This window comes from Rhinoraja longicauda, chromosome 18 (assembly GCF_053455715.1).
Source record: "Rhinoraja longicauda isolate Sanriku21f chromosome 18, sRhiLon1.1, whole genome shotgun sequence".
NCBI lineage: Eukaryota > Metazoa > Chordata > Chondrichthyes > Rajiformes > Arhynchobatidae > Rhinoraja > Rhinoraja longicauda.
In genome coordinates this window covers 40,226,085-40,246,640 of record NC_135970.1, presented here as the reverse complement: position 1 = coordinate 40,246,640, position 20,556 = coordinate 40,226,085, and the positions used below count along the sequence as shown (strand labels likewise).

The 20,556-nt window shown below is 41.9% G+C and overlaps 1 protein-coding gene across 5 annotated transcripts in view; it reads left to right on the top strand.

Annotated features, from left to right (window-relative positions):
* Positions 1-20,556, top strand: part of LOC144602435 (uncharacterized) — a 64,678-nt gene that overhangs the window by 30,467 nt on the left and 13,655 nt on the right. For 2 of the 5 annotated variants that reach the window (XM_078415559.1, XM_078415564.1), the window contains 14 exons: positions 561-709; positions 1,384-1,515; positions 2,774-2,871; positions 3,876-4,045; positions 5,413-5,502; positions 5,988-6,138; positions 6,693-6,764; positions 8,454-8,592; positions 9,613-9,653; positions 10,756-10,847; positions 12,583-12,709; positions 13,672-14,009; positions 14,585-14,710; positions 16,183-16,840. In XM_078415559.1, the coding sequence (XP_078271685.1) occupies positions 561-709; positions 1,384-1,515; positions 2,774-2,871; positions 3,876-4,045; positions 5,413-5,502; positions 5,988-6,138; positions 6,693-6,764; positions 8,454-8,592; positions 9,613-9,653; positions 10,756-10,847; positions 12,583-12,709; positions 13,672-14,009; positions 14,585-14,710; positions 16,183-16,840 (2,383 nt within the window). The remainder of the gene's footprint in view (positions 1-560; positions 710-1,383; positions 1,516-2,773; positions 2,872-3,875; positions 4,046-5,412; positions 5,503-5,987; positions 6,139-6,692; positions 6,765-8,453; positions 8,593-9,612; positions 9,654-10,755; positions 10,848-12,582; positions 12,710-13,671; positions 14,010-14,584; positions 14,711-16,182; positions 16,841-20,556) is intronic. The other 3 variants (XM_078415560.1, XM_078415561.1, XM_078415563.1) reach the window with 3 other exon arrangements.

The following is a 20,556-nucleotide window of genomic DNA, read 5'->3' as shown; positions in this document are numbered from 1 at the left end:
AGTTACTCCAGCATTTTGTGAATAAATACCTTCCCCTTTAGGTTTGTGTAAGCGTGTGTACAAGCCTCTGTGCATGCACCCGATTGATTATTTGCATATCCTTTTTCTTCCAATGGAAATGTATCACTGATATTTTTGTGATATATTTCATCGATGGTACATCTGTCTCTTTTCAATCTGTGATTTCTTCTAAATCTGTTCTAACTTCATTATCTATAAACTTATCTGTAAAAGTAGTTACTGTATATCAAGAGAAGCCATGGTGCTAATGCCGAATATAGGTATCACAACTGCATGCGTTCCTCTTATCTTTAGAAAAAGTATTGGATTTTTTTTTGCCCCTCTTTTCTCTGCCCCCCCCCCCCCCAACAATTAATCTCTGCCCGGTTATGCTCTTGAAACCTGTCCATTTTCCATATTGTGTGGGTATTTTACACGTTTCTATACTTTTTAATGAGATTGTACATTATAAAATTACAACAATTATATGTGGGAAGCAGTGTTACAATGCAAGATTTTGAATCCAACTCTTGGTTTCATGTAAATGAATTTTGTTTCAGGGTCTGGAAGCAGATAGCTTGAGGGTAGAGACCCTTGGAGAAGACAATGCTGGAGCCCGATACTGGTATTTTTACGGCACCAGACTCTACAAAGAGCTGCCACCACCAAAGGAGGAACCAAAATATAAACCATCAAAGAATGATAATAAGTAATTTAAATTTTACTTTGTAAATGGAGTTTTAATTTCTTTAAACGCGAGGCTGATTTGAATTAGTGATAAATTAAATTATTCCGATTATTAATGTGCATTGGCGCTTCATTGAACTATGGCATAGAAGGTCTAAATGTTTCGATGGATGCTGCCCAGGTGTTTTCTTTGTTTTATTTTTGCTCATAATCACCTCCCTGGCTGGATTTTGTGCACTCCTTGTGTACAAACTGCTTGTCAAAGCTCTGATTTGAAATGGTGGTGCTCTGAACATTGTGATTCGCTATAGTTTTTAGATAAAGCGTGCTTGGTATTTGGGGAGGAAGAAATTCCTCGGCAAGAGTGTGCAGATTTAATTTAGTCAATTATAATGCCCCTAATGTCATCGTATGTAAACCTGTCACTTAAAAAAATTCATGTCATTGGTTTCCAAAGGAGAGCAGTGCAACACAGCATAGGGGCTGGCCATTCAGCCCACAATGTTCGTGCCGACTGTGCTTTCCCTTGCTTCTGCTACCTTTCCCTAGGAGGTAGAGGTTGTTGAAGTAAATGCAGTGCCTTTTATAGAAGAAGCACACTGCTTTGTGCACCATGACCGATTTTTATAATCCTGTAACACCGTGATGCATGAATGCAGTAACTTTCAATGAGTCACTGTGACTGTTATTTTCCAGGAAAGGCAAGAAACTCAAGGAGGAACAAAATATGAAAAATTCCAGAGTATTAAATAAAAATATTACAGCAAAAACTGCAAATGAGAAATTAAAGAAAAAATGGAAACTTCGTTATAGTTTATCTAAAACAAGGTAGGGTAGAACATATACGCGTGCAGTTTGTTTTCATCGTGTGCTACATGTAAAATTGTGGAAGTTCCTTTTATGGGCTATATCTTATTTAAGTTTAAAAAGAAAACCTGTGACCATTTCAAAACTAACTTTGTTTAGCTTTGATATAAATAATATTAATTCAAAGTTAGAGTAATTATGGGCCCATCTTTCTTTTCTGTCACCTTGTGAGAACATTTAATTCATTTTCTTTGCTCATTGTGTTACTTGCTTGCCGTGTGCATTGATGTTTGGTTCATCAGCTACTTGCAGAATTAGTTTTAGAAAGAGGGTCATGTTTTTTTTTCATGTCATGTTCTAATGGTTGAATTTATTTAAAGGTTGTTTGCCCTATCTAAAAACAACATGTTTCCCCCTCGTCCTTTCTTCCCCAAAGAATAGCAAATCAAGACTATTGATTTGTGCAATATAGATTGAAGACACAAAAAATTCTGAGTTGTTGCTCCTAGGAATATCCCACTTCACAGGACTGTAATGCTTAAGTCTTTCCATTTATTCGAGGTTAACATTTGGACACTAAAGGAATTGAGGTATATGGGAATTGGGTTAAAAAGCGAAGTTTTGGTTGAATAACCATGATCTCAATGCATAGTTGAGCAGGCTAAGAGCAATGTGGCTTAACTCCTGTGTTTTGTATTACGTCGACGTGGCCTTTGTGCCAAATAGACACATGGCACTTGCACATGGAGATTAGCCTGCAATTTTCTGATTAATTTATTATTTATTTGTGTCATCACACAGCTGTTTGCCAATAGCGAGCATATTTTAGTGCCACGTCGTTGGCCTCTGCAAGATCCATTACAGTGCATGTGTCATGCAGCATGTCACAGCTCAGGAGATGTTCCATAGTCTGGAGGCCCCGTCCGCATTCGCAGTCTGCCGCATCTTCAGTACATCCCCACTTCAGCATGTTCGACTTGGTCCTCCCCATGCCTGTCCGCAGTCTGTTGAGACTGCGCCAGGTTACCCACGGTTGGTCGGAACCTGGTGGGAGTTTCTCAGAGGGATCGGTTGCCATGTGAATGTCTTCCAGAGATTTCTCTAGTCTCTCTTCCCAGAGTTTGAGCCTTCTGGACGATGCACTGAAGTCCAGGGGATGGACAGAAGTGAGGAAACTTCTGTGTGATTTTTAAATAGAAACTTCTGTGTGATTAATAGTTGTCATTGTTGTATTAACACTTTTTCCAGATTTTAAGACTTCAGTTTCCTATTTTAACAGTAGGTTTGAGAGAGTAGAAAAGGGAAGTGGACAGCATGATGAAACTTCTGACATGAAAGCTAAAGTGCAGAAGGAAAATGACGCCTTTGAATGCAATGGTAAGAACACACATGGGCACAGCAACTTATTGACCACTGAAGAGCTGTAAAATATATATTAACTTTATAGCATTTAGTAAATTGCTAATTATATGTAGGTTATCATAGAAATTGAAACGGAAAACAATGCAGCACAGGAACAGACCCTTCACCCTACAGTGTCAGTGCCGAATGTGACGCCCAATCCAACTCTTATCTGCCGGCACATAATCCTTAATACCAATGTACATAATTTTAAAAATAATGACATTTAACTTTTTAGAGATCCAGATACGCTGTGCTGGTTGGTGTGTCCTGTCACCAATAAAGCAATGATCTTTGTACAGTTCCATCACCAATTTTCCGGCACCCTTGGTCCCAGAGCATTTCTAGATTATGCGTTTTACTAGACCAACAGAGGTCACTGCTTCCGAGAGGTGCGAGCGGTGATGGAAAGGTCCACCCAGGCTGGCACTGATGGGCCATGATACCGGCCCGCAAAGTCGGCCTCCGAAGTCAGCTATGGAAACAGATCTGTCATCTCTGGATGGTCTGGAGTTCCAGAGCTTTGGCTGCATGGGGAAAATTCCACCCCCGAACAGCCGCGGAAGTCCGAATAAGGTCGAAATGGGGTGCCTCAACCAGCGTAGGTACCACATTTCTGGGGGGGGGGGGGGGGGGGCGGACGTACGATTTTGCCGGACCACCAATTGCCGGAAAATCGGTGGTGGACCTGACCTGTATTACCTTCGCATTTATATCTTTTGTGTTCTGGGTACCTAACATTTAAAACCTCAACATTAAGATGTTTTTTTAATTTTTTAACTGCACCAAGTTTGATTGGCATGTTATATTTTTCACTTGAGCATTTTGAGCATAGGTGAAGAAAGTTGCAGGTATCGGGGATTTTAGGCTGTCGTTTAACTTGAATGTGCTATATATGGTTTAACTGCATTGCTCAAATGTGATGAATGCAATTTCATTAAAACCAATAGATAATACTAATTTCCTGCTTGTTTCTTCAGTAATGCACATGGAAGAAAGGAGTGTGTGGAGTCTTGTATGTCACACTTTAGAAGAATGGAGACGTCTGGCTGACTCTTTTAAAGAGAGTCCGTGTGCAAAAGATAGAAAACTATACAAAATTTTGACTGAGAACTTTATCCCCGAAATCAGCAATCTACTTATACAGAAGGTGAGCAGAAAATGGTGTTTGCTTGTCGGATGGTAAATTGTTACTGTTTTGAGTAAAACTTATTTCTGTTTAGATTACACAAGCGGTTATCACTAGTGTGACAAAAGTTTGGGGCAGACCCGAAAACAATTGTTGGTAAGACCTGTAAAAGCAAAGTAATGTTGGGGAGGGGGAAGGAATTGGCAGTTGAATGTTAGTAGGTTGTGAAAGGGGTACATGGTGTATACTGAACAATACTTTTTTTGTGCAGAGGATGGTTATGATCTGGAATTGGGTGGAAAAGTGAGGTCTTGGTATGGAATAACCATTATTTTGTGAAATAGTTGAGCAGGCTTGAGGTAAAGAGGCTTAATTCCTGCAAAGGTATATAACACTAAGTTTGCTTTTGTGACAAAGAATAGATACATGGCACATAGGCATGTAAATTTGAAGGTATATTTGTAAACAAGCTAATTAATGGTTGTCTTTATTCTATTCAAACCGGGAAATGGGCTTGCTAAATATTTATCCTATTGATAATTTTTCTGGTTGATTGATGCAAGGTGGCAAGTCACCTCAAATTCAATGGACCTATTCTATCTGTAGCTTGATTGATTTAACCGCTAGGCTTTGAAGTTAATATAGTTCGCTGCTAGGATTAGAGTTTATTTCCCTTTCTCAAAGGAGTGCATTTGAAACAAAGGTTTTATCTTTCCCCTTGAATGAATTATACATTGTGTTCGTCCCAAGGTGTCAGGTGCAAAGTGCACTCTGTGCAGAGTGGAGTTTAAAAACGGGAAGTAATTGAGCTGTGGCTTGAAGATGTCATTCGTTTCATATTTTTAACCCAGACGTTCTATCCTGTGAGTTGAGGTTTTTGCAGTATTTTATAACTTGGAGTTTGTACATTCTCCCTGTGTCCTCGTGAATTTTCACTGGGTGCTCCAGTTTCCTGCCACACTCCAAAGACGTACAGGTTTGTAGGGTAATTGGCTTTGGTACAAAATTTTAAAAGGTCCCTCGTGTGCAGGATAGTGTTAGTGCGTGTGGTGGTTGCTGGTTAGCACACTCAGTGGGCTGAAGGGCCTATTTCCGCGCTGTTATATCTAAAGTGAATAACAAAAAATAGCAAGGAGTTTCACCAACCCAGACTGAAATGCAACATTGAAACAGCCACATTACCATTTGTGGCAGCAGCTAACTCCAATGTGACTCAGCCATGTTGGCAGTTTCCCTTAAAGTGTGGTCAAATGGATGTGGCCAACAGGAAATCGGTGGAATTATAAAGCTTTCCATCTGCAGAAATATAAATAGCACTTCACCACTGAGTGGCAGCATATTTCAGTACTCATAAATAATTATCAGTTATTTAAAATGTCTTTTCTCAGGAGAAACAGTTGCAGAAGAAATTATCAGAAATTCTTCCTCGTAGGGCTTCAGATCGTCTCCTTGTAAAACGGACTCAGCAGGAAGAACTGGTAAGTAACCCTTCTCACAAATTCTTTATGTCTAAGGTAGAGATAATGAGAAAGCTACCATCGTTATAATTACCAGATCATGTGACGGTGACGGCAAAAAGGAGATGGATGGGAGGAACAGCTCTTCATCTCTGAAGATATCTCTGCCTCCTTCCCATGCCAAGATTCCATCAATTATTGTATTTCCCCCTCATTCATAGCAGTTCATTGAAGTTCATTATGTGTTGTGCTATAAAATAAGACTCAACCTGTGCAAATATCACCAGGACAATCTGGTGCACGAGTATTGATGCCGTGAAGTCCATGTGTATTTCATATATTGATTTTAACACTTGTAAGCAAATCAGTATGCAAGTGTTTTGCCTCTTCCCAGAATTGCGTATAGCAGCAAAAATGTTAACCGGTTAACATGCCCAATGTACACCTTAATGAATCTGTCCTGTAGTACACATGTTTTTGGACCCAAGAGCTTGTGATATTTGCAGGTTTCATCTCTGTTGAAGGAAAGGCAGACCATGTTTGGTCGACTGGCAGATAACCGAATGAGAGATGGTTACTACTACGCGGCACAACGGCTGTTTACGCCACAGGAAATTAAACATATTGAGGAAGAAGGAAGAATTCTTGCACGTGAAGGTAAGTGTGTGTAACTCAGTGTCTTCACTACATTATTTGTTTGGCAGATGGTAGCATTTGAAATATTTCCCAATTGGCTTGGGAAGGCTCATTTTCTCCATTGGGACATATGCAATTTATTTCTAAGTGCATCTGTAATTTTACAAAAAAGAAAAATCCATGCAAAAGTCTGCAGATGCTGGAGTCTGAATCAATTTAGAAAATGCTTTCGTGCCGCACGGCCTAGACAAAATTCTGACATGGACTGGCGACCATGTTAAATAACATTCATGCCATACAAGTGCAGACAGTGGCCATCTTCAAGAAAGGGGTCCAAGCTCCTGCCCTTTGCTCTGTCTGCCCAGGCCTGCTGCATCTTTTCCATTTGCTAACCATTTTTAATTCCCATTCCCAGACCATGGTTCCTGTCCTTAGCCTCTACCATTGTCAGAGTGAAGCCACACACACCTCAGGGCATCTGCTGTTCAGGGTATCTCCTCATACTCTTGATATTGTTTGTATGTTAGATGTTGTGCAGGAACACTTTTTTTACTTTGCTGTTTATACCCCTACAGAACCTAATCCAGGAAATAAGAAACTAAAGATCTATTTGGATCCCATCACAGTAGCTGGGGCATTCAGATTTGGTGAATTAAAATTTCATCCGGAGTTGTGGGGGTGGGTGGGGGGGAGGGGGGGAGCGCGGGGGAAGGACATGACAACTCATCATTACTGTTGACTTAAAAATTCTCTAAATATCCTCTCATGGTTAACCTACCACCCTGACTTGATCTGCCCCCAATTCAACTCCAGGCCCATAGCAGAGGTTAACTGTCATGGCTTCTGCATGAATTGTCACTCACTTTCCCTGGGGAGGAGAATCTAAAACTAGATGGCATAGATTTAAGGTGAGAGGGAAAAGATTTAAAGGACACCTGAGTGGCAACTTTCTGTCAAAGGGTGGTGGGTAGGTGGAAGGAACCACCAAAGGAAGTAGCAGAAACAGGCACAATTACAACCTTTAAAGGACATTTCAGTAGGCACATCGATAGGAAGGCTTTAGGGGGATGTGGACCAAACACATCCCCCCTAAGATTATTAAGGGGTTGGACATGTTAGAGGCAGGAAACATGTTCCCAATGTTGGGGGAGTCCAGAACCAGGGGCCACAGTTTAAGAATAAAGGGTAGGCCATTTAGAACAGAGATGAGGAAAAACTTTTTTAGTCAGAGAGTTGTGAATCTGTGGAATTCTCTGCCTCAGAGGGCAGTGGAGGCCAATTCTCTGAATACATTCAAGAGAGAGCTAGATAGAGCTCTTAAGGATAGCGGAGTCAGGGGGTATGGGGAGAAAGCAGGAACGGGGTACTGATTGAGAATGATCAGCCATGATCACATTGAATGGCGGTGCTGGCTCGAAGGGCCGAATGGCCTACTCCTGCACCTATTGTCTATAACACTGGCATGGACAAGTTGAGCCGAAGGGCCTGTTTCTGTGCTGCATAATTCAAACCTGGAATACCACTCGTGGTACAATAATTGTCAGGGACAGTTATGTTGAGCTCGTTACTTTTTCCAATGGCAAAATAATTTATTTGACGAGGAGTAAATCGCTGGGGCTGATCCAAGCAGTTTACATGCTTGATATCCAAAATAACTAGGGTCTGACCCCATAATTCTCCTGTTCATATGTTCTTTCGATGTGCTTGTCTGCTCCAGAGGCCCTTCATCATGCATTCCCTTTAGATTTGACTATTCCAATGCTTTCTCGTTTGCCTTCCATATTTCATCTTAAGCTCTGGCCAAAGTTAGCTTCCATGCTAACCTGTACCTGTCCTCTCCAATATTTCTATGTTCACTATGTTTTAAACTTTTCCTGTGCCTTTGCATCCCCTGAAATCTCTAACCACATACAGTCGTCTGCCCAATCTTCATTAATCTGCCATTGGTGCATTAGGTCCTGGGCCTTGGAGTTGTTTCCTAAACCAATACTCCTCTCCACTTTCATGGACCTCAATAAAACCTACTTCTTGCCAATCTTCAGTCACGTAATACTTAGATTTCAGTTTATTATCACGTGTAACGAGGTACAATGAAAAGCTTTAGCATGCTATCAAATCGGATAATACTATACATAAATACAATGGAGCCAAACTCAAGTACAAGTAAAGGAAAGGAAGAGATAGTTATGCAGAATATAGTTCTCAGCATTGTGTGTATCAGTTTGTTGAGGAGCACCTGGGCACATAAAATTGTAAGCACAGGATGTTCTTTTATAATATTTGAAGAGGGAAATGTTGTCATGAGGATTACTTCATTTATCTCCTCCCTAAAACAGAACGAGCAAGGCGTCGACAAATGCGAGAAGAGAAATCGGTATTAATGACTAAGGTGAAAACAGCCCTGAAGAGAAAACATACTGCACCAACACATTCTCCAGTCAAAGCAGAGGAACCTGATAAGAAGAGACCTGAAGTGTAAGTAACATAGAAAATAGGTGCAGGAGGAGGCCATTCGGCCCTTTGAGCCAGCACTGCCATTCATTGTGATCATAGCTGATCATCCACAATCAGTAACCCATGCTTGCCTTCTCACCATATCCCTTGATTCCAGAAGCCCCTAGAGCTCTATCTAACTCTCTTAAATCCATCCAGTAAGAGAGACACAAAGTGAAGTACAACTAATCTTTAGTTCCGAATTGTGTAGTCCGGGTTGGGTCTGAATTGGTAGTCCGGGTTGGGTCCGAATCTTTAGGTCCGCACTCTTGCTGGTCATTTTACATGTTGTATTGTCATGGATTGACATGAAGACTTTAGTACACAATCCATTTTGTTCTTGCACTCAATCTTGTTTTCTCCAAGACATACTTTGATGGCTCGGCGGGTTAATTCATCATGTTGTGATACAGACTTAAGTAAACCAGGTAGAGCTGTTTCACTAATGGACTGTATACGGTTAGGTGGTAGGTTAGAGGGAGTTCACGCTACAACTAATCGCTGACCAGGCAAGCAAACCTCAGTAAAACATTAATCTGCCATCAGTTCACTTGGATATTCTGATTATTTGAAATCTGGCTTGCTGCATGCTGATTCCCATGTTTCCTTTAAAGTCACTGGGTCACTGGAAAATAGTGTATTTTACTACACAGTGTGACATAAAGTGAATTAAGTGCGCTGGACTATAAATTGGAGTAAAATCCAATCTGCAGCATGGCACCACAAAGGTCCTAAGTGGCCTGATTTTTGTCATTTTACTGAACCACAAAACATTTCCTCGCTCTTGTTCGGCTGGCAATATTTGTAAAATTGACAACTTCAAGAGAGATTGTTGGAATTCAACGCTTTTATGGTCTCCTAGTTGTAAGATGCCTGGCTTTTTTCACTTGGGAAATTCAGCAAAGAGTAGGAGAAATGCCACATATCTGTTGATGAATGATGCAGTGTTTTGATTTCTTTCGTGTTTAACAGGATGATAATTGCAGTCTTTCTCCCCTCCAGGCATTATACAGATGATGAACAGTGTGTTTCTATGTATAAAGGTTGGTGACATTTCTGTTATTTTATCTGTAATCATTGATAACAGCAATGCTGTAAGGATAATTTGCTGAAACTTCAATTACAATAGCTTTCTTTAGTACATGAAAGTTAACTTAATATTTTCTCGATCCTTTGCCTTCCATTTGGTCTTGTTTGCATCATAGTTTGGAATGTTTTTTGTATTTAGGCGTATATTTTTCAGAAGTGAGCTTTCAGAAAATCAGTACAGGAGTGGGTGTAAGAGATTATTAGAAGTGTTGTTAAAGTCCACCAAGAATTAATAGTATTTTATGGTCTTTGAATGGATCAGTTCTGATCTCCAGGGAGAAAAGCAGCTTTAGTGATTTGATCACAGTTGAAAGGTTTGGGTCATGAATGTAAGATATGGGACATAATTGATATCTCTCTGGGCTAGGTTAATAAACGCTTACAGTGTAGAGAAGATTTATAATGGCTTGGCCAGAACGCAAGGCCTTGAGCTTCAGGGGGATAGGGCAGGCTCGGACTTTATTCCTTGGAGTGCAGAAGACTGAGGGGTGATCTTATAGAGATATATAAAATCATGAGGGGAACAGGTGGGGTGAATGCACACAGCAGGGAAATCGTGAATTATAGGGCAGAGGTTTAAGGTGAGAAGGCAAGATTTAATAGGAACCCAAGGGGTGACATTTTGACACAGAAGTTGGTTAATGTGCAGAACGAGCTGCCAAAGGAAATAGTTGGGGCAGGTACAATAACAAAATTTTAAAGGACATTTGAACAGGTAATGGATGGGGAAGTTTTAGAGGGTCATGGGGCAAACACGGGATAATGAGACTAGTTTAGATGGGGCATGTTGATCGGCATGGACAATTTGGGCCGAAGCACCTGTTTCCGTTGACTCTGATTCTTAGAAAGATACTCTGAAGGGGTGGGATGAAGTAGGATCAGAGGTGGCTTCTAGGGACAGAAGCGCAGGACAGGATGACTAATTTCTTGGATTCAATGTAATGTTCCTGCTGTAATAAAGTTGAGCATTCGCTAACCTAGGCATAATGCTGCTTTCTGTTTTTTAAATGTATGTGTTTAATTGAACCCGACTGAACACTTCTTTGTTGCATGCAGTGCTAGATGCTGTAAAGGTTCACAAGGATTCCTGGCCATTTAACGAACCGGTGGATGAATCCTATGCTCCAGATTATCACAAAATCATTGAGGTATGAAAGATTAAAGAAGGATATTACCTTAACAACAGCAAGATGGTTTTTTTTTCAGTAACATCTTTGGGTTTGAATGTATTAATTGACACCAAGCCTCATGTCTAGTATTAGATTAAAAGTCCATTTGCGAAAATGACAATTCTAAGAGAAATAAACTTTACAAAATATGTACAGACTTTAATTGATGGTCAGGATTATAACTTTCCACATTTTTTTCTATTTCTCTGAAGTATTGCTCGATTTTTGTTTTATGACATTCTGCATTTGGTGCAGAGATGCCGTGCAATGCCAGACTTGCCGAGTCTATTTCAACAAAGGGGAATAGTGGAGTCGGGGTATGGGGAGAGGGCAGGAACGGGGTACTGATTGTGAATGATCAGCCATGGTCACATTGAATGGCGGTGCTGGCTCGAAGGGCCGAATGGCCTACTCCTGCACCATATCGTCCATTGTCTAAAAGATCAGTTTGATTTGAAACTGTCTGAGCATTCCAATAAAACTAACGTCCACCCATAGTAACTGGGATATTCAAATTCAAGTAATTAAATAAAATCAGGAATAAAAGATCAATAATAGTGACTATGGGGAAAGTAGTGACTATGGGGCTGCCCATTCTTTCCTCATAGCTGGAACGCTTCATCCGCAGGGAATGTACCGGTGAATCTTTTCATTTTCTCCCATCATATCCTACTGTGGTGTAGCAGCTAGAACAGTACGCAATACTCCAGCTGTGGCTGAACTAATATTTTATATAATTGTAACATAACCTTGCTGTTATATTCTAAGCCTTGGCTAATAAAGGCAAGTATTCTGTTTACCTTATAAACCACCTTGCCTACCTGTGTTGCTGTGCTCCATGAGCATGTACACCAATGTCCTTTTGTTCCTCAGATTTTCTAGACTTCTACCATTCAATGTGTATATTTTGTTAATCCTGTTGAAATGCATCACTTTGCACTTTTCAGATTAAATCTTATCTGCCATTTGCTCTTTGCATCTTTCTAACTCATTTGTATCATTCTGAAGCTCAGGACTACCCTCCTCTCTATTTAGCAGCACTAATTTTCACGACATCTGCAAACTTAATTATATTTCCTTCATTGACAGTTATGAATGTCTATTACTTTATGCATTACCATGAATGTATACAACAAACAGTAAGGGCCTCGCCATAATTCCCTATGGTACATAGCTGGTTACAGGCTTTGAATCACAAAAACAAACCTCGACCATCATGCTCCGTCTCCAATGATCAGGCCAATATTGAATCCAATTTGCCAGATGCCCTGAATCCCACGGGCTCGGTCACTCTCCTTAGTGGAACCTTGTCAAGGGCATACTGACGACTGTGTAGACTACATCAACTGCACTACCCTCATCGGCATATTTAGTTTTCTATTTAAAAAATCAAATCAAATTAACCAAACCCTGTGATTGAATAAGGATAATCGGCATGATTTTATTCAGACAATATTTCTTAAAAGTAGATTAATCCTATTTCTCAGGTTTTTTGTCTAATATTTTCCTTATCAGTTATGTTAAACTCATTGACATATATACATATCTGGCCTATTTCTCCTCCTCCCTTTCACGTGCTTGAACTACAATGGTTGATTTAACTTTTGCCTTTTAAATGTATTATTGTTTTGTACCTCTAGCAAGGTCTTCATGATAATTTAATTGTCCAGTGCCAGTAATATTTATTTACATTTATTTTTTCTGCTATTGATAGGAACCGATGGATCTGTCGACTATTGAGAAAAAGCTAAGTGACAAAATGTACAACAGCAAATGGGCCTTTGTATCTGACTTCAGGCTTATGTTTGGGAATTGTGAGCACTACAATGGAAAAGGAAATGGTTAGTTTTTGATATATGCTTTTTAAGTTGTTATTCTTCGTTTTAACTGGACAGTGTTTGCCTGATGAAATTCACTTGCTCCCGAATATATTCTATGGTTTACTCGATGCATCTGAGCAACGTTGGTGCTTTAAATCTACACTGCTTCACACCATCAATCTGCCATGCTGGTTGGTACCCAGTGGCTGTGTGCGCGGTGAAATATCAGGAGTAAGTATGCAGTCATGTGTCTCTGAATGGTTTAGTTCAGAGATACAGCGCGGAAACAGGCCCTTTCAGCCCACCGGGTCTGCGCCGACCGGCGATCCCCGCACATTAACACCATCCTACACCCACTTGGACAATTTTTACATTTACCAAGCCAATTAACCTGCAAACCTGGACGTCTTTGGAGTGTGGGAGGAAACCGAAGATCTCGGAGAAAACCCACGCAGGTCATGGGGAGAACGTACAAACTCCGTAGTCGGGATCGAACCTGGGTCTCCGGCGCTGCGTTCGCAGTAAAGCAGCAACTCTACCACTGCGCCACCGTCACCGCCCTGAATAGATTGCTAGTGATTTGTGAACTAAATGTTGGAAAATTAGCTTGAGGTTATGCATTCTTGCTTGAAGGGCATATATATGTTAGACGTTAGACATAATATTTGAAACCTATTTCATTGAATTTTCACTTTTTTAATGAAATGTAACTTTGGAGAATTTCATGCTTGAGAGGTTTTGGGGACAAAATAATTCATTTATTGACAAGGTCATAAGATTGACTTGGCTAAGGAATAATAAATCTTCTGGATTATTATATAAGTGTATCTGCTGGAGGCTGAGCACTTTTATCTTAATTATATAAAACTTGTATTCACTCTCTCAAGAGAATCTTGTGATGTTATTTGTACTGTATAAACATGTATTCCATAATTCTCCAACTTTTCATTTTATCTTTCCATTCGTACCTGACTCGTCTTTAGAATACACCCTGATGGCCCAAGCTGTAGAGAAGTGCTTCAACAAAGCAATGATCAAGTACTTTCCAAAGGATGAAATAGACAGTGATGATGAGTTCTCAGATAAGATGATGTATGGAAAGAGAGAGAAGCACAAGAGCAAACCCAGCCATTTAGTTAAGGATGAAATCAAGACACTGATGGAAACAACTGATGATGGTCTAAGAACACCAAAGGTCAATGGTTTCATGAGCAATAATCCAGCTAGTGACGTTCTGCAAGTGATTACTGAACTAAAGGAAGAGGAAAATCCTCCACGATCAGTGCTTGCTCCAGTTCAAAAGAAAACCACAGAGGTGAAGGTGCGTGTGTTTTCTAATGAACTTTTCTTGAGTTTTGGTTTTGGCACTGTTATTTTTCTCTTTGATCTTCATTTCCCATCAAACTACCTCAGTCTGCCCCTCCAAAGCTCTCCACTGGGTGTCTCATCCAGACATAGCATAGATGTTGCCCTTGATGTTGGAGCCTAGTATATGTCGCACCTCAATATTAAGGCAAGGCATTTAATTCTTGAATACACGAAGAGATTGTGCACTGGCATCAGCAGGGCCAGACAATGGTTGATTGCAAACCAAGGTTTGTGGACAAAGCCCATCGTCATCCATGGTTTAAGTATTTTGCCATGTGAAAAGAACCAGGATGTTATGGCAGTAGCACCTTATTTGGGAGATTAGGCATTCTAATGTGATAATCATGTCACCTAGTTTTAAATCCAAAAGGGAGGAATGCACATAAAAGTGAATTAGTTTTGTTTGATACTGAACAGGATTGTGCAAATGGGGGGGGGGGGGGGGAGTTTTCTGGTGCTTCAGCTTATTGCTTGCGGCAGTTTTGTTTCAACCTGTAAATCTGAATCACACTCTTCTCTCGCCTGTAGCCACATCCAGCAAGTGGTTCACTCCCAAGTTGTGAGGTTGTTCCTCCACATCAAGCTCCTGGCTCATCAGGGCGGATTGTAATGGAACCAATACGGAAAAGGTTTCAGCAGCAATACCGGATGCAGGTATTCTGAAGTATTGTTATTAAAATCATCCTACTGATTTACAAAGGCTTGAAACAAATACGTTGTTTAGTTATGTGCTATTGCATTTTTCATTTGAAATAATTCAATGCGTGTTTTTGAGAACTTGAACAATAAAATGGTATGGTTGCACTGCCAAAGATTTCAATTGACAAGGGGTGGCGCAGTAGTAGAGTTGCTCCCGTACGGTGCCAGAGACCCAGGTTCGATCCTGAATATGGCTGCTGTCTGTACGGAATTTGTACTTTTTCCCTGTGACCAAGTGGGTTTTCTCCGGGATGCTCCTGTTTCCACCCACATTCCAAAGACGTGCAGGGTTGCAGTTTGATTAGCTTCAGTGAATATTGTTAATTGTCCCTCGTGTGTAGGAGAGCACTCGTGTATGGGCTGGCCGGCATGTATTTGGTGGGGCCGAAGGGCCTATTTCTCTGAAGTCGAAAGTAAAGTCTAGAGTTTAAATTAAATCACTATAATGCAGAGTGCTGATTTTTGTAGGTTGCAGTAATGATCACTTTGCATGTTGTCTCCTGTTCTTTTACCATCAGGTTTTATTGTGTTCCTTTTCATGTATAGGAGTAGGGAAAGTACAGTGTGCAGTACTACTGGCTGCCAATCTTTCTTGGAGAAGTTGCGATAAATGGGGAAAAAAACGTAGTCACATTTGGAGATGCACTTTGATGTTTATACTGAGACTTGCTGTTGAGGAAGAGTAATGGAAGTTTTACTTCTGTTCCTTCAACCAACCTAAATCTGGAGAGTGTTCCATTCCTGAAAGCTGATATTTGAGAGAGTGTGAATTTACCAAGAGACTACACAGGGTGATCATGTGGTCTATGTTTGATACCAAGGGCGTCATCATCCTCTGTAACATTCTACCTCCACACTTGCCCATCAATTCCCCATTTATTTGTTATTGCCATTAATGTGGGGTAATTTATAGTTACCGAAACCAGAACACAGAAACCAGAACACAGAAACCCCACACACTCACAGAGAAGGGGTGCAAACTCTTCACAGACAGCACCTGGATCCTTGGGTAGACACAAAGCTGGAGTAACTCAGTGGGACAGGCAGCATCTCTGGAGAGAAGGAATAGGTGATGTTTCGGGTCAAGACCCTTCGTCTGAAGAAGTGTCTCGACCCGAAACGTCACCTATTCCTTCTCTGCAGAGATGCTGAGTTACTCCAGCTTTTTGTGTCTATCTTCCGTTTAAACCAGCATCTGTAGTTCCTGCGCGAGATAACCAAGATAAGGTGTTGGGCAGTAATCAACCAAAACCAGAACCATCCTACGCACCTGGATCCTTGTGGCTGGTGTCGCCTTTGTGCAAATATTCGGCACTAAACTATTAAAATCTGCTGAATAAGACTTCTGGAGTTACAGAAAATGAATTTTTATTGGAGATTTGATTGTACCTTTGTCCTATTTCAAAAGCTTTCCTTTTCCCTTTTAGCAACTAATGTTGATGAACGGAGCGGGAGCGTCTGATTCAGCGGGTTCCAGTTCGGCAAGTTTACAGACACCCAGCCTCTCAACTAGCGTTCATGGAATGGTTCCTCTCCACGCAGGGGTGCCTACCGACTCCACTGAAGCTCAAGCACCAATACATTCCTCCGTATGTGGACCAAATCGGCCTGCCAGTCAGGGCCTGCCGCAGACTGAGGCGGAAGCTCCCAGTTCCCCTTCAACTGCAACTGTCCCACCAACGCAAGGAGATGGAGGGACACCTGGACCACCAATCGCGTTGAGTATAGATTGCCATGGAACAACAGATTTAAATCAGACTAAAGAACCAGAATGGTCTGCATATTTGTGCAGTTCCATTCAACACCCTGAACACAAACCACCAACAGTAAAACCTACTTTTGTATCATCTCAGGGAGTGTCAGTGGAGCACACAGGACTACATATGCAGAACCTTACATCAACAATGAACCATTCAATACTTGGATCGGGAAATCCTCTCAAAAAGGCAAATCCACCTGAACATTGTAGAGTTTCTGTTAAATGCAGTGAACCACTCCCAGTTAAACCTCCGATGCAAGCTTCTGTTTTGAGCACTCCTTCCTGCAGACCTCTCGACCAAACTTCTCAAAGACCACTTCTTAAAGGTAACTCATCATGATGGAATGTTGTGAGAATTAACCTCATTGTGAAACACATTTTGTCTGCAAAAGGCTAATTGATTTTTTTACCAGGTCTCTGCTGCAGCTGATAAAATATGGTTATTTGTTGTGAGGCTTTATATAAATATTTAAATGTTGTAGGAAGGAACTGCAGATGCTGGACTAAACTGAAGATAGACACGAAGTGCTGGAGTAACTCAGGAGACAGACAGCATCTCTGGATAGAAGGAATGGTTGACGTTTTGGGTCGAAACCCTTCTGACTTCAGACTAAATATTTAGAGCTTAAGAGCAAGAGTAATGCAGGCTTCTATCTTAAAACAAACTGATGAGGGAGCACGGCAGTTAAGCAACATTTGAGGGGTTGAGGGGGGTAAGAATTGTTGATGTTTCGGGTTGAGACCCTGTATTAGGACTGAGTGGAGAGGTCAGGTGGTCAGCATAAGAGGGAGGAGTGGAATAGGGCCTGGTTGGTGAATACTGAGAAGGAGTGAGGGCTGATGAGACAAAGGAGTTGGGGGGGGGGGGGGGGTGAGGGTGGAGCTGGGAGACACAGGCAGATGGGTTGAAGTGGAAGAGGGGGGAATAAAAGGCAGCTGGAACCAGCTGGGAGGAAGGGCGGGTGAAGGTGGAGAGACAACTGGAGAGTGATAAGCAGGAACGCAGTGCTAGGGTCTTAAGGGTGGTGATAATGAGATATATTTAAGGGAGAGATAAAGGGTTCTTGGAATTAAATTGGACAAGGGATCCAGTTGTGAAGGGTGTGGGCATGTTGGATGGAGCAGGGAGTGGTTTTTATCAATCTAGTATCCATAAAATTCACCCACCAGATCCTGATCTGTCAGGTTCAAGGTTTCAAGGTCAGTTTATTGTCACATGTACCAATTAATGTGCCGTGAAATTTGAATTACCATACAGCCATACTAAAAAAAATTTTTTAAAGCAACAATACACACAACTACATAAAAGTTAACACAAACACCTGCCACAGCGGGATTCCCCACGTTCCTCGCTGTGATGGAGGGCAATAAGGTCCAATCTCCTTCCTCTTTATTCTCCCGCGGTCGGGGCAGTCCAACCATTCGCAGTCGGGGCGATCGAAGCTCCTGCAGCCAGCGGTCGAAGCCCCCATGTCGTGGCGATCTAAACTCCTGCGGTTTGGAGTCCCTGATGTCAGTCTCTAACCAGAGACCGCGGGCTCCGCGATGTTAAAGTCCCGCAGGCTCCCACGGTTGGAGCCCCAAAGGCGACCCCCCGATAGGGATCACAAACTACGTGATGGCAAGTCCGCAGGCTCCCGCGATGGAGCTCCCAGTCTATCTCCAGCAAAGGCCGCCAACTGCACGATGTTGGGCCGCAGTGCGAACGGAGATACGATGCGGGGAAAATCGCTTCTCCGTCGAGATAAGAGATTAAAACGTTTCCCCCAACTTCCCCCCCCCCCCCTACATAAAACAAGCTAACGAACACTAAAAAACATACATTTAACACATACAAAATAGACACAAAGAAGGAAAGGTCAGGCAGACTGTTGGCGAGGCAGCCATTGCTGGTGTCATCCGGTTCCAGTCGTTGTGTTCTCGCTTCACCCTCCAGCCTATGTCTCCGTATGCAACCCCAGCTGCCTCCATCTGCCTTTTTTCTTTTCCTTGTCTGCTTCTACCTATGACCCACCTGCCTCTGCCTCTGCCTCACCCCACTCTCCCTCCCCCTCATACCAACTAACTTCCCTCTTCTCAGTTCTGATGTAAGGTTTCAACCAAAAATGTGTCTCATTCCCTTTTCCCCATCATCTTTGATGCTGCTGGTCTCGTTGAGTTTCTTGAGCAGTTTTTGTTTCAGCTCCAGATTCCAGCGCCTGCCACCTCTTGTGTGCCTGGGTTTCTGACGTTCTCTTCTGCTTCCACAGGTCTCTCCCCACCTTTAAGTTGAAATGGTGGAGCATGTGGCTGGGTTGACAAAGTCATGGGGTGAGGCAATCTTGTCCAATAGCTGGCCCCACCCTGTGGCTGCAATTTCCATTTTAACTGGAAGTCTCGACAATCTGAAAAAAAATGCTTAGTACGTGTGTTGAGCTGAGTCACAAAATTCAACTGGAAACTCCCGAGTTTAAGCTTGTCAGTCTCTGAAAGATGCAGTGCAACAGCTGTCTATGAACTTCGCATTTCATTAAAGATAGACACAAGGGTTCCAGAGGGTGACGTTTTGGGCCAAAACCCTTTTTCAAACCCAAAAACGTTACCCGTTCCTTCTCTCCAGAGATACTGCCTGTCCCACTGTGTTACTCCAGCATTTTGTGATTATTTCAGTGTAAACCAGAATCTGCCATTTGCAATTCATTAGTTGGATTGCTGCATTTAGAAAATAGGTGCAGGAGGAGGCCATTTGGCCCTTCGGGCCAGCACCGCAGAAGCTTTTTTAGAAACTTTATCTGATTTAGAAACTTAAGTATCTGATCAAAGCTTGGGCATAATGTTGGTGCTGAAGAATGTATTTTCGCTCAAGAATGCAACGTTTGTGTGGAAAAACTGCCTTTTCCCTAAAACAGAACCATGCTTAATGGGAGATTTATGTGCTAACTTCACCAACTACAATGCAAGTACTGCTTGCAGGCATGTGAATTTTCCACAGATTTCCGCGTTTTTTAAATCCATTTTCCGCGCTTTTTGCATGGTTTCCGCATTTTTCACTTTGCCAAATAAACGGAGAAATCGGATCGAAAAAAAGCAAGAATAATAAATAAACGATGTATAGACTTGCAATGAACACTAGGTTCCGCTAGAGGTCGCTAGGGGTTCCGTGAGAAATCCATCCCGCACCCTGGAATTCTCCCCGGAAATGTGGTACCTCGGCTGGGCAAGGCAGCCAATCCCGACCTCATCGGGACTTCCATGGCCAATTTGTCAATTCGGCCACTAGAGGTTCCGCGAGAAATCCCCCGCGCCGTTGAAGTCTCTCCGGAAATGTGGCACCCGGGCTGGGCAAGGCAGCCAATCACAACCTCATCGGGACTTCCATGGCCGGTCGGTGGGTTGAATTTGCAACCTACGGCCGGGGCTCTGGAACTCCAGCCCAGCTGGAGCCGGCAAATCTATCCCCATAGCCATGCTGGATAAACCAGCCTTGGCCTGCTGGATAAACCAGCAAAGCTATGGAACAAGAGTGCCAGAAAATCAGTGGTGGAACTGTAATGAGTAAATATTAAATTTAAGTGCAAGATTATATAACTAAATTAATTAAGACACGGTTAAAAATATAAAACACAGCAGAAAAGCCAATTGCCACCTTTTTGGGCTGATTATCAATTAATGTGCGAATTTACTTAAATGTTATTAGTGTACAGTGACATATTCAATATTTTCCAATTTTGTGACCCCCTGTTGTACTTGGCTCGGCTCTTTTCCTCTTTTTTTTTACCTCCTCACATGCCTGTGCATAGAAACAGTCCATGTCTCAGGTGTTTGTTTTAATCCACTCTTCATCCTCTTGACCATCTAATCCTATGAAAGTGAATTTCTGTTCCTATTTCCAAACATGCATCTCATTCATATCCACATGAAGACATTATGCAAGCTTGCTTTTCATATATTGAGGCGGTGAGTTCCTAATTCTCGCCATGTTTCTTAAGAACTTCCAACTGGATTGTTCAGAGAATATATTGGGTTTAGTCCCTCAAGTGGAAAGAAATGTATTTAACTTTAT